The sequence below is a fragment of the Solea solea genome, chromosome 1 (assembly GCF_958295425.1).
Source record: "Solea solea chromosome 1, fSolSol10.1, whole genome shotgun sequence".
NCBI classification, from domain to species: domain Eukaryota; kingdom Metazoa; phylum Chordata; class Actinopteri; order Pleuronectiformes; family Soleidae; genus Solea; species Solea solea.
Window position 1 is genome coordinate 25930593 of NC_081134.1, and position 16177 is coordinate 25946769.

At 41.9% G+C, this 16177-nt stretch overlaps 1 protein-coding gene across 1 annotated transcript in view; it reads left to right on the forward strand.

Annotated features, from left to right (window-relative positions):
* Positions 1-16177, forward strand: part of si:dkey-225n22.4 (collagen alpha-1(XXI) chain) — a 53815-nt gene extending 37638 nt beyond the window's left edge. The window contains exons 13-21 of the mRNA XM_058637344.1: positions 3777-3848; positions 4150-4185; positions 6229-6273; positions 8536-8568; positions 10599-10754; positions 10987-11041; positions 11574-11768; positions 15112-15189; positions 15380-16177. Of these exons, the coding sequence (XP_058493327.1) occupies positions 3777-3848; positions 4150-4185; positions 6229-6273; positions 8536-8568; positions 10599-10754; positions 10987-11041; positions 11574-11768; positions 15112-15189; positions 15380-15567 (858 nt within the window). The 3' untranslated portion in view covers positions 15568-16177. The remainder of the gene's footprint in view (positions 1-3776; positions 3849-4149; positions 4186-6228; positions 6274-8535; positions 8569-10598; positions 10755-10986; positions 11042-11573; positions 11769-15111; positions 15190-15379) is intronic.

Sequence of the window (16177 nt, forward strand, 5' to 3'; positions counted from 1 at the left end):
CTGAAGTAATAAATACAATAAAATAAATCATTTTAAATTTGGCGCAAACGTCTTTTAAACTAATTCTGTCTAACAGAGAGATAAAGTTGTGAACATGTTAACTAGGTCAAGGGTTTACTAGCTGAAGCATTCGTTTTATTGTTTTCACTGAGCACCAGCCTCTGTGTCTAGGGCTGGGTCTCAGCATTCAGCACCTCAGTCAACCACACTCCAAAAAACCTTTTAGTCAGTCAGTCATCATCTACCGCTTTATCCTCCACCAGAGGGTCGCGGGGGGTGCTGTGCCAATCTCAGATAATCGGGCAATAGGCGGGGTACAACCTGGACAGTTCGCCAGTCCATCGCAGGGCCAATCACAGACAGAGACAAACAACCATTCACTCTCACACTCACTCCTATGGTCAATTTGGAGTGTCCAATTTACCTATCCCCACATTGCCTGTTTTTGGACTGTGGGAGGAAGCCGGAGAACCCGGAGAGAACCCACGCGCCACACGGGAGAAAATGCAAACTCCATGCAGAAAGGCCCTTGTTCCAAACGAGGCTCGAATCCGGGTCTTCTCGCTGCAAGGCGAGAGTGCTAACCACTACACCTCCGTGTGAGCCCAAAAAACCTTTTATTTATTTAAAAAATAATTTAAAATAAAATCAGGAACAGAAACCAAAGAGCCGGTGCGCCAAATCAGCAGCAGCAGGTGATGACACGGAGAAACTTCATCATGCACCTCGCAACTGAACTGCGTTCTGTTTTAAGTTTAAAGAAATAATTAATTTCTATTGAGTTATAAATGAAAAAAATAAAAGGGCTTTTATTTGTAATTTTATTTCTGTTTGTCAATTAACACATTTTCTCACTTGTTAAAATTCACATTTTGCTTCTTCATCACCTGTATTCACACGGTGGTAGAGTGGTTAGCACTCTCGCCTTGCAGCGAGAAGACCTGGGTTCGAGCCCCGGTTGGAATAACGGCCTTACTGCATGGAGTTTGCATGTTCTCCCGTGTGTGTGTGGGTTCTCTCCGGGTTCTCCGGCTTCCTCCCACAGTCCAAAAAAATATGGAGATTAGGTAAATTGGACGCCCTGCGATGGACTGGCGAACTGTCCAGGATGTACCCCGCCTATATCGCCCGATGTAGCTGAGATTGGCACAGCACCCTCCGCCACCCTCTGGTGGAGGATAAAGCGGTAGATGATGACTCACTGATTTTGATTATGGAAATTATATGTAAATGAATTAAGAACGGTCAAAATGACCACTTTGGTATTTGGTATTTCTCTACATTATTTCCGCTGGTTTAAGTGTTAATGATAAATTGATAAAAAATTTTTAGAAGTGATGGGGTCAAAATTGTTGATCATAAATAGTGCAGGGGACGTATCTGACGCCTATGCTCCCACGTAGGCACTTAATAATCATAAATGATGGTCAACATTTATACCATGGATATTATTTTAAACAGAGGTTTGTTGTAAGTGGGCATGTGCTTGTTGTTGTTCAGCACTGTTTTCTGTATGTGTTCCGGGACCTGTGTCCTCTCATCATCCCTGCGCTGTCATATGTAAACTTTACGTTCCGGCACCTTATGATTTACAAATGACGCACTGGTTGTAGGCTATACCTGGTCATATTGCTGTTTGTTATGTTTAACGTGATGATTACATGCTGATTGAATAGAGTATAGCATAATAAAAAATCTAAGTACTGTAGGCTAATAATTGTGCCCCCCCATGCAGTTCGTATGGCCCCGTTAAAACTGAGTTCTGGCGACGGGTCTGACATGGACTGCTTGAATTGTGAAGCAAAGCAGCTGTTAAACTCAAAAGTCGTCATCATAAAGTAAATAATTATTTGTACATTGAGACGAGCGTGCTCACAGGCGTCCGCTGCGTTCGCACGTGGCAGTAGTGTGTGTGTAAGAGTATACTAGTGTGTGTGAGAGAATGATTGTGCATCTATGAGGGAATAGTAGTGTGTGCGTAAGAGTATGATGTTATGTGTGAAACCAAGTATGATTTACTGCCTAAAGGGCCTCTCATAGTGACTGCTTGCGTGTCTTCCCACATCATCAGTATGTTTATGATTCAGACAGGCGGGAGAGAGAGAGAGAGAGAGATAATCTGCTCCACACCTGATATAATTATAATCCAGGGTTTTCTCTCCACATACAGCTGCTAAAATAGTTATTTGTAAAATTTATTATTTGTGTTTTTCATGTATTCACATTCAACACAGACACTAAAACTACATTGAGAGGAGTCATAATCAACAGATGTTTTCTCTGAGAAGCACACGCGTCACTGAACACTCATCTGTTAAACACATGATGGAACATCGGCAGCCGCAGTAGCAACAACAGCAGCAACAACAGCAGCAACACTAACAAAAACAGCAGCAGCAGCAGCAGCAACAACAGCAGCAGCAGTAACAAAAACAGCGGCAGTAACAGCAGCAGCAGAAACAACAGCAGCAGCAGTAACAAAAACAGCAGCAGTAACAGCAGCAGCAGTAACATCAACGGCAGTAGTAACAGCAACAGCAGGAGTAACAGCAGCAGTAACAGCAACAGCAGTAGTAACAACAGCAGCAACAAAAACAGCAGCAGTAACAACAGCAGCAGCAGTAATAAAAACAGCAGCAACAGCAGCAGTAACAAAAACAGCAGCAGTAACAGCAGCAGCAGAAACAACAGCAGCAGCAGTAACAGAAGCATCAGCAGTAACAGAAGCAGCAGCAGTAACAGCAACAGCAGTAGTAAGAGCAGCAGCAGTAACAAAAACAGCAGCAGTAGTAACAGCAGCAACAGCAGCAGTAACAAAAACAGCAGCAGTAACAGCAGCAGCAGAAACAACAGCAGCAGCAGTAACAGAAGTAACAGCAGTAACAGCAACAGCAGCAGTAACAGCAGCAGTAACAGCAGCAGTAGCAACAGTAACAGCAATAGCAGTAGTAACAGCAACAACAGCAACAACAGTAGTAACAACAGCAGAAAGTAACAACAGCAGCAGTAGTAACAGCAACAGCAGTAGTAACAACAACAGCAGCAGCAGTAACAGCAGCAGCAGTAACAGCAACAGCAGTAACAACCACAGCAGCAGTAAGAGCAGCAGCAGCAGTAACAACAACAACAGCAGCAGTAGTAACAACTGCAGCATCAGTAAGAGCAGCAGCAGCAGTAGCAACAGCAGTAACAACAGCAGCAGCAGTAGTGACAAAAACAGCAGCAGTAACAGCAGCAGCAGTAGCAACAGCAGCAACAGCAGTAGTAACAACAACAGCAGCAGCAGCAGCAGCAGAAACAACAGCAGCAGTAACAGCAATAGCAGTAGTAACAGCAACAGCAATAGTAACAACAGCAGCAGCAGTAAGAGCAGGAGCAGCAGCATCGGTAACAGCAGCAGTAAGAGCAGTAGCAGTAAGAGCAGGAGCAGCAGCATCGGTAACAGCAGCAGTAAGAGCAGTAGCAGCAACAGCAGCAGTAAGAGCAGCAGCAGCAGTAACAGCAGCAGCAGTAACAGGGTGTGATCACACTTCACGTTCTTACTTCATGTGACAGACACACTTGTGATGACACCTGTTGTTAATTGACTCAATGATGAACATGTGCGTCAACAATAATAAGAAGAAGAATCATAAGAATGAACAGAAACATGCACACATTTGCCAGAAGATGACACTTTATAGTTCGCTTCCAAATAAAGTCACAATCGACTCTGTGGTTTAATGATCAATTAATAACCCAGTCCATCAAAGATCCATAACCTTTGACCTTTCCAGGGCTTGGCAGGGGAGCCAGGTGTTCCAGGTCTGCAAGGTGTCATGGGGCTGCCAGGGTTCAAAGGTCACAAGGTCAGGAATTCTTCAAGAAATCAATGCACTTTAAGAGTAATGTTGAATACTGGTTGACTGGTTTATTTTTGTATCTATGAGTATGAATGTATGAATAAAGAGTGATTTACATGTTTTACTGAAGCATGTGTCGACAGCTTAGCTTTAGACTCAATACATCACAGATGACAGGATTCCTCTGTATGATGCTAAAGCTTGTCCTTCACATGCACACACACACACACACACACACACACACACACACACACACACGACACTGTCAGTGTCGAGACATTCTCTAATATTCACTGTTTTTTTTTAGGGTGACAAAGGAGAAGATGGAGCCCAAGGAAACCAGGTATCATCTTTATTAAGATATACAATCTTTTGTTTGGAATATATTTCATAACAGAACACAAATGTCATTTTTGTTCACGCATAGTGGTCACTACAGGCGACAGCTATTCAATAGCTATTTTCTTGCATGTATGTGAGTGTCGATGGTAGAATTCACACTACTGGCCAGGTAGTGCAAGTGCAACAAAACATTCTCTGGGTCACGGTCAGGGTAAACAGACATCGCATGCTGTGAAGAGCTCCATGAAAAATACATGTTTAAAACAGTGAAGTTCAGAATTGTTTCTTCCATGGCCAAAGATAAAACCCTTCTGACTGAGGTTGTCATGATTCATGCATGAAAGGGTTAAGGCAGTAGGTGATGCAATAACTGTGTTCATGGTGTGAATCTTGTCAAAGTCACAGACACACAGGTCAAAATATTGTAAGACCCTTTGATCACAAAGACCTTAGCATGTGATTAATGATCTAAGAGCAGATGAAAAAATACTTAAAGTCTGTCAAATGTATGAAACTGACCATACACTTAGTTCTGTTTAATCAGTTTGAGCAGGTATGATTAATAATAACAATAAACTTTATTTGTGTTAAAACTGATGTCAGCACAACGTAGAGCAGGCGTGTCCAAACTTGTTTTTAACGAGGACCAGATTTGCCTTCAGACCTGTTTAACACTCATACTCACTTACAAATGCACTGTTTTACAATCATTTTATTTTCGTTGCCACAAAAAGAAAGTCTGTCTTTCTTTCACATCTGTAGTCACATATCATAGTAGCATAATAGGAGGTGAATGCTGTCATAGCAGGACTCTGGTTTTAACCTGAGCTTATGGAAATGAAACATTAATAACATTATAAAACCAAATGTGTGAGCTATAACATCTGACTGAGGGCCGGGATTGGCCCGCGGCCCGGACTTTGAACATACCTGAGACTGGAGCAGATTTCTGCAGCTCCTCTGGTTTGTGTCTCCCGGCCTGGGGTCACCTGACCTGTGGCAGTAGACAGACCAATCACAGAGCTGCTCACAGAGAGAGGGCTCTCTCCTATTGGTTGTTCTTCCTAAGCAGTTGCATGTTTAGTCCCTGCTGTACATTCCCATAAATTGGCCTGACGTCAACTGTCCAGTTTGACAGTTTGATGATGATGTGAATGAGTGAATAGATTTTTTTGAAGTTCCAAAAGTGCTTCCAAACAATTTAAGTTGAACTTACTTGAAAGTGACTAACTTTATCTAATTACACAGCGTTAATGATCAAAGAGGAGCTGATTTAATTTAATTAATTATGGAATTTTTTACTCCTATTGATCTTAGTAGGAACTTCCCATGTGGATTTATGAACAGTTGGTGCAACACATATATATATCCACTGTAAGACTGTGCTCTCTGCTAACCACTGATGAGAGTTAAAAAAGTGTCTGAAGATGTGTGCACACGCCATTCAAGTGATTCAGCAAAGCTAAATGTGTCATGTTGCAGTGATTTACATCAGCCACTGTGAACACAGCATAAATCACAACGTGAACAATCAAAGCAGGCGATGAACGCTCTGATCCAGTTGCTTCCTTGTACACGCACTGATGAAAAGCAGTGTAAAAGCCCAGAGGAGCAGTGGCTTAAAGGGCTGTGGGCTGCACTTACAAAAGCCACACACCACATCAAACGTCAGCTTTGGTAAAGGTCAGCGTTTCAGCCATTTTCTATTCCCTCACTCCTCAGCTTTCTCTTATTGGCTGCTCGTGGTAATCATGACCTTTTCTCCTGCTCACACACTCACACAATGAAGACATGGACCAGCACACATCACTACACTGACACACACACACACTCAGTGTCATCCTCACACACACACACACAGTCATCCTCTCTCACACACACACACACACACACACACACACACAGTGTCATCCTCACACACACACACACACACACTCAGTGTCATCCTCTCTCTCTCTCACACACACACACACACGTAAACAAACTCACATAAACCTTCAGTTAATCTTGGTGTGTGTGTGTGTGTGTGTGTGTGTCTTCGCAGGGACACCGAGGCAGAGAAGGAGATCCAGGGATTCCCGGTGTACCGGTGAGTGTTGGTCCTTGCTGCTTCCACTAGGTGGCAGCGAAGCACATGTTTCCAAACCCACAGTGTGCTGCTTCTTCACTAACACATTACTAAACTAGTAAAGTGGCACATGTTTTACATCAATGTACATCAGTCATTTGATTTCTCTGGCTGTTTTCAGTAAAGCAGGGTTTCCTGATCAGGAGGTCAGGGGCTGGGGTCACATGACCAGTGAGCTCTGGACTGTTGAAAACAGAAAAACATGGTGGACGTTCATAATATTCTATGTGGAAAAAAATCAAAATCTCAAATTAAGCTTTTTAAATGTGTTTTCATGACACTTTATATAATAATATATAATATATAACTAAGAATGTGTTCGTTAGATAGACAAATGCAAGTCACATTTGAAGCCATTACATTCAAGAGGGACAGAAAGCTGTTCTTTATTTGCACACTTCCTCTTTCAAACAGGAAATGCAGGCTCTGGCTCATTTGTTGTAGAAACAGGGAACACGCTCTGTTACAAAGAACAATTCTTATTTTAAAGCCATTATACACATATAATAACATACTTTTGAGTATAGTATAATCCATTTTTAAGCTTTAACCTTTAAGAAGATAGATATTAATTTCATTTGAAAACAGTGCCATAGTCTGTGTTCCAAAGCACTTAAAGGAATGATTATTTTCCAGTGATGACAAAGAATTTCAATAATATGGATGGAAATCTAACTCTGGAATGATTTGATCTCGGAGGTGAAATAGCAGAGAAGATGATCACCAATGTTAATAAATGGCAATAAACAAACACAATGATATAACGAGCTGTGCAGTGTGTGAGCCACGATTTTCAATTGATGCTTTTAAGTGAAACAATATGAGAAGAGCATCATCGATCAGTGAGTATCTATTACTGAGGGATTGATCTGTAGATCCTGGGATAGAGACAGCACAGTGGATCTGTGTGTGTGTGTGTGTGTGCTGGAGAATCTATATTGCATCACATGGAGACAGAATTGTGTCTTCTTGTCTGATACACTTGAGTCTGATAAAGCGATTTCCATTTCTCAGTAAGCAGCTTGATGTTCACACTCCTTCCATGTCACACATCCTCAAAACTAAAAGCGTCAGCAGTGAATCACACATGTGTCACCACTCATGAATGAATATGGCATGTTTTGGTCTTCTAAACTCTAATCAGAAGAAGACACGGTGTTTTCTACCTCACGACCGCGTGTCCTCACATCAATGCAGGTTTAAGTTGTACACAAAGATCACTGTCACTGCTCGTCTTTGAAAAAGACAACAAAATCACAAGGGAAAAGAGGACAACAGCTGTTGTTCTGACTGAGCTCTGTCGAAAACACAAAACACGGCTGTCAGGTGAGACAGCCTATGTTGACAATATTTTAGGAATATGTTCACCACTTTATTTCGCCACTAGACAGCGTTTTCCTAATGGACACAATTTAAACTTGTCACGCTCCCACACCAAAGTCCATACAGAAATCAGGTTATTTAGCTGATGGACACAGGAGCTGCTGATGTACTGCAGTCACTGATGTTTTCAGCTGTGGATCAACAACTCTTGTGTGATGTAAATTAAAATCACTGATTTTCTCTTTGGTGCAGGGAGTGAGGGATTTTTAGAAAAACCACATAAACTTGGAAATTATATTATTATTTGTATATATTATATTATTAGTTGAGCCTCTAAGCCATTAAATGGCACATGGATGTTCTGTATGAAAGTGTGAGTGAGCAGTTTTGAGTGAAAATCTCTGTATAAATAGAGAGCAGGTTTTCATTGGGACTGAGTGTGTCTCCTCTACAGGGGGCAGGCACACCTCAGTCAGCATCTCACAGAACAACACTTTAAAAACCTGAACTATTCCTTTAAGCTGTCCCTTTTTGAGTGGCGCTGACAGTGTTTATGTGTGTCATGTACATGTTGCGGTTCTTCATCAGTTCATGGAAGAAACAAGGACAGAAAAAAAAGACGAGGAACCAAAAACAAACAAACACAAGTGACCTTAGATTAATGTGCTGAAACTGAATTAAAGAAAAAGACTCTGATGAACCACTGAAAGAACTAAGATCTGCTGATGATGTGTTTTTTTACTAAAAATGTTTGATAGCCCTGCCGTTGTGACAGAGAGGAGATGTGTTGTGCATCAGCTATGCAGAGCAGTGAGCGTCTCAGCCTTTGATATGTGAGCAGAACTTTCCTCTTCTTTTCCCTCCCCACCCTTCTTACTCGCTTTCTCTTTCTTCCATCAGGGCGAAGTTGGACCCAGGGGGAGGAACGGAGAGGTTTGTCGAATTAGACTTTGCGGTATTAGATATAATCCATTCTGTCTTATTCTGCACCACAGCGAGAAGCTCTGTCAAGCCTGCGCGGCTGCTACAGAAAACTACCTCCAGGCTGGGGGAAGTCTGGTCCCCCAGGCAGAAATATACATCACAAAAGCAGTCTTTCTCCAAAGGGGCTCACGTCTTAAACATCACACACTTACACTACTGTCTGCAGAATCACAATTTATGGGGATGAATCCTCGCTCACTTGTACTGGTGCTGCACCATTTGGAGGATATGAATTAATTCACCGTATTAACATGCCTGATAAATCATTAAAACAAATGAAGTAAGAAAAACAAGAGCGTTGTATAGATTTTCCCCTCAGTTACTCATGTTATACACATTTTCATGCTGAACGGACCAAATGAAAAGGGTTGACGGCAGATATTGAAGCTACAGCTGATGAAAGCTGCTCACAGTCAAACTGTCCTCACTAATGTGCCACAGATGTTCTCACTCACTTGTTTTGATCAGTTTGCACTTTAGACAATAAAGAGAAAAGGTTTGCGGTTTGAAGGCTGACAGCACCAGTTTGATGTCGATGCTAATCTCTGTTAGCATCCACAGCTCCACCGACACTGAATGTAGTTGTGAATAAACATTATTTACAATGTACCCACCACCACCTCATGTAAAGCAGCCAACTGCTGAGCTCCTTAACCTTTAACACATTAAAGGGATATTTAGGGTTATTTTGAGGTTCTGTCAGTGTGTTACATACAGAACAGTGTTCAGGAGAAAGGGAACTTAAAAAAATAATAAATCAATCTCTTTCATATATTATTTGGTTTACCGTGATGTCAGACAGCCCTGTAGATATATAACCCAAACTTTTTATCAGATTACAACACTCATTGTCACACACACAGCTGCTGCGTTCACACACCTGCAGTCTGAAAATGCCAAATGCAGTCTGAAAATGTGCCTAATCTCTGAAAATAGGCCTAATCTCTGAAAATGGGCCTAATCTCTGAAAATGAGCCTGATCTCTGAAAATAGGCATAATCTCTGAAAATGTCTCTTATCTCTGAAAATGGGCCTAATCTCTGAAAATGTCCCTATTCTCTGAAAATAGGCCCAATCTCTGAAAATGTCCCTAATCTTTGGAAATAGGCCTACTCTCTGTAAATGTCCCTATTCTCTGAAAATAGGCCCAATCTATGAAAATGTCCCTAATCTCTGAACATGTCCCTAATCTCTGAAAATAGGTTTAATCTCTGAAAATGTGGTAAATGAATGCAGTATCTGTTTTTATTTTAAGCCATGTTTACCGTCTCCTCTCCTCACAGATTGTCGTACTGTTTATGTAACACAATGACTGCATTAGAAACGTACCTAACTATCCCTTTAAAGCTCCATAAAACCCTAATGTTGTTAGTCATCACACACTTATCAGCATGTGATTGGCAGTTTGCAAATGGAACATATGCAAAAATGTAGCTGTTTATTTCCACCATACTGGTCCAAGTCCATCCACAACAGCCAATCAGAGAGCAGCACCGGGAGACGGCGGCTGAAACCCAATCAGGAAACACATCAGCAGTTCATCAGAGAGAAAAAGAGGGAGAAATAAAAATTTTACATTCATAAATGTGACAGACAAATGAAACTAAGCTTAATTAAGCCTGGATTCACACATCGTTTTATGGTTTATTTTTACAGTACTGATAACCGGTGTATGCACCATAGTGTGTGTAGCAGATGCTACTGTGCAACACTGTCACATGACGTGACATGTTGTATGTGAAGGATAATGTAATGTGTGAGTCAACAGTGGTTACAGTGTACGTCACAAGAAACTTAGATTATCCCAGAGATTCTCACGACTCTGGACAGAGCAGATGTGTCCTCTGTTGACCGATCTTTATGATCTTTATGGGCATCATGAGAGAACATGATCTGATCAGTTACTGCAAATTAGGCCCCACTTTCACCTTTATTTGCCTGTAATGTAAGTTTTCTTGTCTTTCCTCCTGCTTCTTCAGAAAGGAGTGCCTGGTGACCTGGGTCCCAGGGGTGTGGAAGGAAAGAAAGGGGACATGGGCCACACGGGCCAAATGGGTGCTGTTGGGCCCAGGGGATATTCTGGCCAAGATGGGTTGCCAGGCCAACCAGGTCAGCCAGGATATCCAGGGAAACCAGTGAGTGTGACCATGCTCTGTTGTGGATTAACAAAAAAGAGAAAAGTAGCTGAGTTGAAAGATACAATCAGTGATTTCCTCTCTGGACTGGGAGAGTTGTGTTTCGGTGTCAGTTTGTGTGGGCTACTGTATCTGAAGACAACAAGGGGAGTGTGGAGATGTTGTAATTCTGCAGGTGTACTCAATCACAGTGGATTCAGCTGAAGAGAGTAAATGTGATCTTGTGTTGCAGGGCAAGCCTCCCTCAGATGAACATCTTCTAAAGCTCTGCTCCGATGTCCTGCGTAGTAAGTATCTGATTTGATGTCACGTTGCTGAGAAGTGGAGAGAGAAACCAGAGCGTGAGATCAGTCTGTGTGAGTTGCAGACGGTGTGAGACAGGTGCATAGTTCACACACACCTTTACTTTTATGAGAAGAGTCCAAAGTTAAACTTGTGGTTAAAATGTTGGATCAATTCTACTAACTCACCCGTTACCCATGCAAGTATTGTAAATGAATATAAACTCAAAAAGTAACCAAACACTAGTCGTGTCAGTGTCGGTGTGTGACATTTACAAGGGTTTATTGGTCCAAACTGAAGACACTTCCCAAAGCTTGCTACAGACAGACATCCTTTATGTGTGAAGACCACCATTAGACACACTGGACCTTTGAGAATGTACATTTTCACTATTTTAAAGACCCCCTGACTTTGTCACTGAACAGTAAATTGAAGATCAAGCTGTCAAACTCTGTAAATGAATTAGTTTTTAAAATGATAGATTAACATAGATAGTATGACATGAGTATGACAGCATCTTGTGGTTGTGCCCTGCAGACCAACTCCCAGCACTGCTTCAGTCTCTGGCCCCCACAGCTCACTGTGAACCCTGCCAGAACATGAAAGGTCCCGCAGGCCAGCCTGGAGCACCAGGCCCCAAAGGATCCATGGGAACTCCAGGCTACTCTGGCATGAGCGGCACTCCCGGCTACCCCGGTCCTCCTGGAATTCAGGGCCCTGCAGGGGTCAAAGGTGATATGACACATGTACATGACTTTGTTCAGGGATTAACCAACACTTAAAGACAGAGAAACTGTGTGTAAAGGAAACTGTGACAAAAACCTACTCTTTTACCCTTTCATGGAATAAGAGTGCGGACAAAATTTACTGTGGCTTTTATCAACGATCAAAATCAAAACAATGTCAACGGCTAACAAATTGGATGTGTGGATGTTCACCGTTCCCCATAAAACAAGATCATTAAACAAGTGAACATCAGTGAGAGCCAGCGGAGCAAAGACAACAAACACTGAATGCATCTCAAATTTATCACCACTTGAGCGCAGCCCGGGCTAATCAGCTGTGAACGATGCCAAACTGTACCACGCTGCTCCTGTGTTCAAAAACAGAGGGAGGACAGTGAAATCTATAATCCATAAAATCCATACAATCTTCTTCCTCAACACAACATATGATAGGCACGTCACACTATAATGTTACATTATCAATTGTATGAATACAGACAGATTATGAACTACTCTTCACCTGGCACAGATGCAAAAGGACTTCCCTATTTATTCAAGAGTGGGTGTATACAGGAGGGGGGTCTGGGGCTCCTCCCCCAGAAAAGTTTGAATCTGATAGATGGGATTTCCTATATTCTGTTGCATTTTTGAGAGCTGGAGAAGGGCAATACATAAATGTGTTCACATTCATAGTCTTTGCTTTTTGACTTATTATGGTAGTGACCCCTTGACCTCTTGGGCCTGATCGGCTCCTTCATTAATCCATCCTTGCTCACATGCCAACAATGTTTTGGGGCTTTTCTCCAGACTTGTGGCCCTTGGTAGAACCCTGTATTAATATAGTCGCTATTTACACCAAACCAGAGACCTTTTAACCTTAGAGGGCACTTAGATCACACATTTATTTTAAACTTTCATATTCAAAGTGAAGCACTAAGTATGGTTTAGTGAAGTTAAATTGAAAAATATATTCATTCATTCAATTATGTCACTTATTATTTAATATGTTTATAAACAAACAAGAAACTTGATTGGGGGCCCCCTTGTGGCCAGGAGGCCCTTACTTCACTTAAGCCTTGGGCCAGCCCTGGTAGTCATCATGGTGTAGTGGGATTTTTCAAGGGGCGGGGCATGGTGCGATTTCAAAAGGGAAACTTATGCGGTAACGGAGACAATGAAAGAGTGATCTTTTTTTAACATAGTGTTTATATAGTGTATGTAAAATTCTGGTTTCAACTGTATGTGAGAGGTTTCACTAGTCTATGTGAGAGGTTTCACTGGTATATGTGAGAGGTTTCAGTAGTATATGTGAGAGGTTTCACTAGTATATGTGAGAGGTTTCAGTAGTATATGTGAGAGGTTTCACTAGTATATGTGAGAGGTTTCAGTAGTATATGTGAGAGGTTTCAGTAGTATATGTGAGAGGTTTCACTAGTATATGTGAGAGGTTTCAGTAGTATATGTGAGAGGTTTCAGTAGTATATGTGAGAGGTTTCACTAGTATATGTGAGAGGTTTCAGTAGTATATGTGAGAGGTTTCAGTAGTATATGTGAGAGGTTTCACTAGTATATGTGAAAGGTTTCAGTAGTATATGTGAGAGGTTTCTCTAGTATATGTGAGAGGTTTCAGTTGTATATGTGAGAGGTTTCACTAGTATATGTGAGAGGTTTCAGTAGTATATGTGAAAGGTTTCAGTAGTATATGTGAGAGGTTTCACTAGTCTATGTGATAGGTTTCACTAGTCTATGTGAGAGGTTTCACTAGTATATGTGAGAGGTTTCACTAGTCTATGTGGGAGGTTTCAGTAGTCTATGTGAGAGGTTTCAGTAGTCTATGTGAGAGGTTTCAGTAGTCTATGTGGGAGGTTTCAGTAGTCTATGTGGGAGGTTACAGTAGTCTATGTGGGAGGTTTCACTAGTCTATGTGAGAGGTTTCACTAGTCTATGTGGGAGGTTTCAGTAGTCTATGTGGGAGGTTTCAGTAGTCTATGTGAGAGGTTTCAGTAGTCTATGTGGGAGGTTTCACTAGTATATGTGAGAGGTTTCAGTAGTCTATGTGGGAGGTTTCACTAGTCTATGCGAGAGGTTTCAGTAGTCTATGTGGGAGGTTTCAGTAGTCTATGTGGGAGGTTACAGTAGTCTATGTGAGAGGTTTCAGTAGTCTATGTGAGAGGTTTCACTAGTATATGTGAGAGGTTTCACTAGTCTATGTGGGAGGTTTCAGTAGTCTATGTGGGAGGTTTCAGTAGTATATGTGAGAGGTTTCACTAGTCTATGTGGGAGGTTTCAGTAGTCTATGTGGGAGGTTTCAGTAGTCTATGTGAGAGGTTTCAGTAGTCTATGTGAGAGGTTTCAGTAGTCTATGTGAGAGGTGAGTTTGGATTATGGTCTATCCGGCCCCTTATAGGCTGGATTTACTTTGTAGCGAACACGTTTCCCCGCAGCCTGCCGTGTCCTCCAGTGTGAGTGGTTGTTTGTCCCTGTGATGGACTGGTGTGACGCCGCCTATAGCGCCCCCTGTGAGCCTCATGTGGAGGATAAAGTGGACGATGATGATGTTGATGATTGATTGGTAACAGTGACAACATATTTAAATGTCAGCGTTTAACGTTTTGTGTGATGTGATGTGGGTATGGACTCAAACCTCTGAAGTTTTATTATTATTATATTATTATATTACTATTCATCTTCACCTGAGTGTATGTCCTACAGCTGTGCTTGGTGTTCAATGTTAATGTTAGCATGACATAAAGACATAACAATAAGTAATAAAAATCTTCTTCTGCCAGCTTCTCCCTTTAGGGGCGCCACAGCGGATCATCTGCCTCCATCTCGTCCTCTCCCTTGTGTCCTCTTCTGTCCTCAGAACCTTCTCTGTGGTCTTTCTCTCCCTTTGTCCAATATAATCTCTGTCAGTCCTCTGCATGTGACCAAACCATCTCAACCTTCACTCTCTGACTTAATCTCCAAACCGTTCACCCTGAGCTGTCCCTGGATTATATGCTCATTTCTAATCCTGTCCATCCTGGTCTCTCCTGGTCCCAAGGAAAGAGAAAATGAATGTAAAATAGTAAAAATGGAGAATAATGAAGTTAGTTAACAATAAAGATCAAAAACATTGGAAGAGACACAAGAACACATGTAATATTATTTTTATGAATATTCTGGCTGCACGATTGTTATCAGTGAAGCCAACCTTTGTTTTCTCAATCTCTGGTGACACATTTTATGACTTAATATGATGCGTTTCTTACAGAAGCACCTTTAAATAAACTGCTACAGACACAGACATGGGTCAGAACACAGCCTTTACTCCCCTGCAGCTCTGACACTTAACGTTGTGTCCTCAGGTGACGTGGGACCAAGAGGACTGAAAGGCAGCAAAGGAGAGGGTCACAGTGGAGCAGCAGGACCACCTGGACAGCCCGGTATGGAAAAACCTTCTCTCTCACAATGATTGAGACAGTTGTTTGTGGTCTTACATTTGTATGACACGTGTTTGATGTGAGGGCAGGTTACAGGTCATTACAGATCATTCAGTCATCACACAGTGAGACCACATGTCATTTATGATGCAACATTCTGTTGTGCTGCTTCACTTTTGTCGTTTCCCTGCAGGAATCCAGGGTCCCCGTGGCTTTGATGGAATCGGACATCCAGGTAATCAGGGAATTCCTGGAAAACCAGGATCACCGGGACACCCTGGTAAACGGGGCAACCCGGGGCTTCCAGGGATGTGTGATGTGTCCATGTGTTATCAGACGTACAACCTCAGGGAACACTACAGCAAAGGACCTAATGTCTGAGGATGCAGCACGGTTCTGGACTTAAATCCCTGTGTGGTTTTAAGGGAAGTGATTTACTGTATTATGGATTTACAGAGATGTGTGTGGGACTGTTGACTCCTTTATGAAACGGCTGCACCGGAGGCAGACATAGTGAAAACGCAGCGCATTGATTCATGATGATGGAATTCATGGTCAGAGCAGCCTCACGTTAGCGGCTTTAAACAGAGAATGATAAACACCAAAGTGGCTGAAGCTGAATTCTGCTGCGTTTTTTTCATTTTATTTGGTCAAACATTACAAATTATCTACCTCCTGTTTTACCTGACTTTAACTTAAAGGACCAATGTGTAGGATTTAATGATGTCTAGGGTTTGTTGGACTGCAATTTTCATCATTTTGTGATTTAAAGGTGCAGACCTGTTAGCTCTAATGTAGCATTAAAGAACACGGCCAGTGTTTGTTATGTCCATTCAGGGCTTCCGTACAAAAGTTCATATAAATTCATTCTTTAACAATGTTAATAATGTTTGTTGATAGATCCCTCCCTAAATCCTACACAGTGGACCTTAAATGATGCAGCAGGTTTTGTTCATGAGGCTGATTTCAACACACAAACCAGACAACAGTG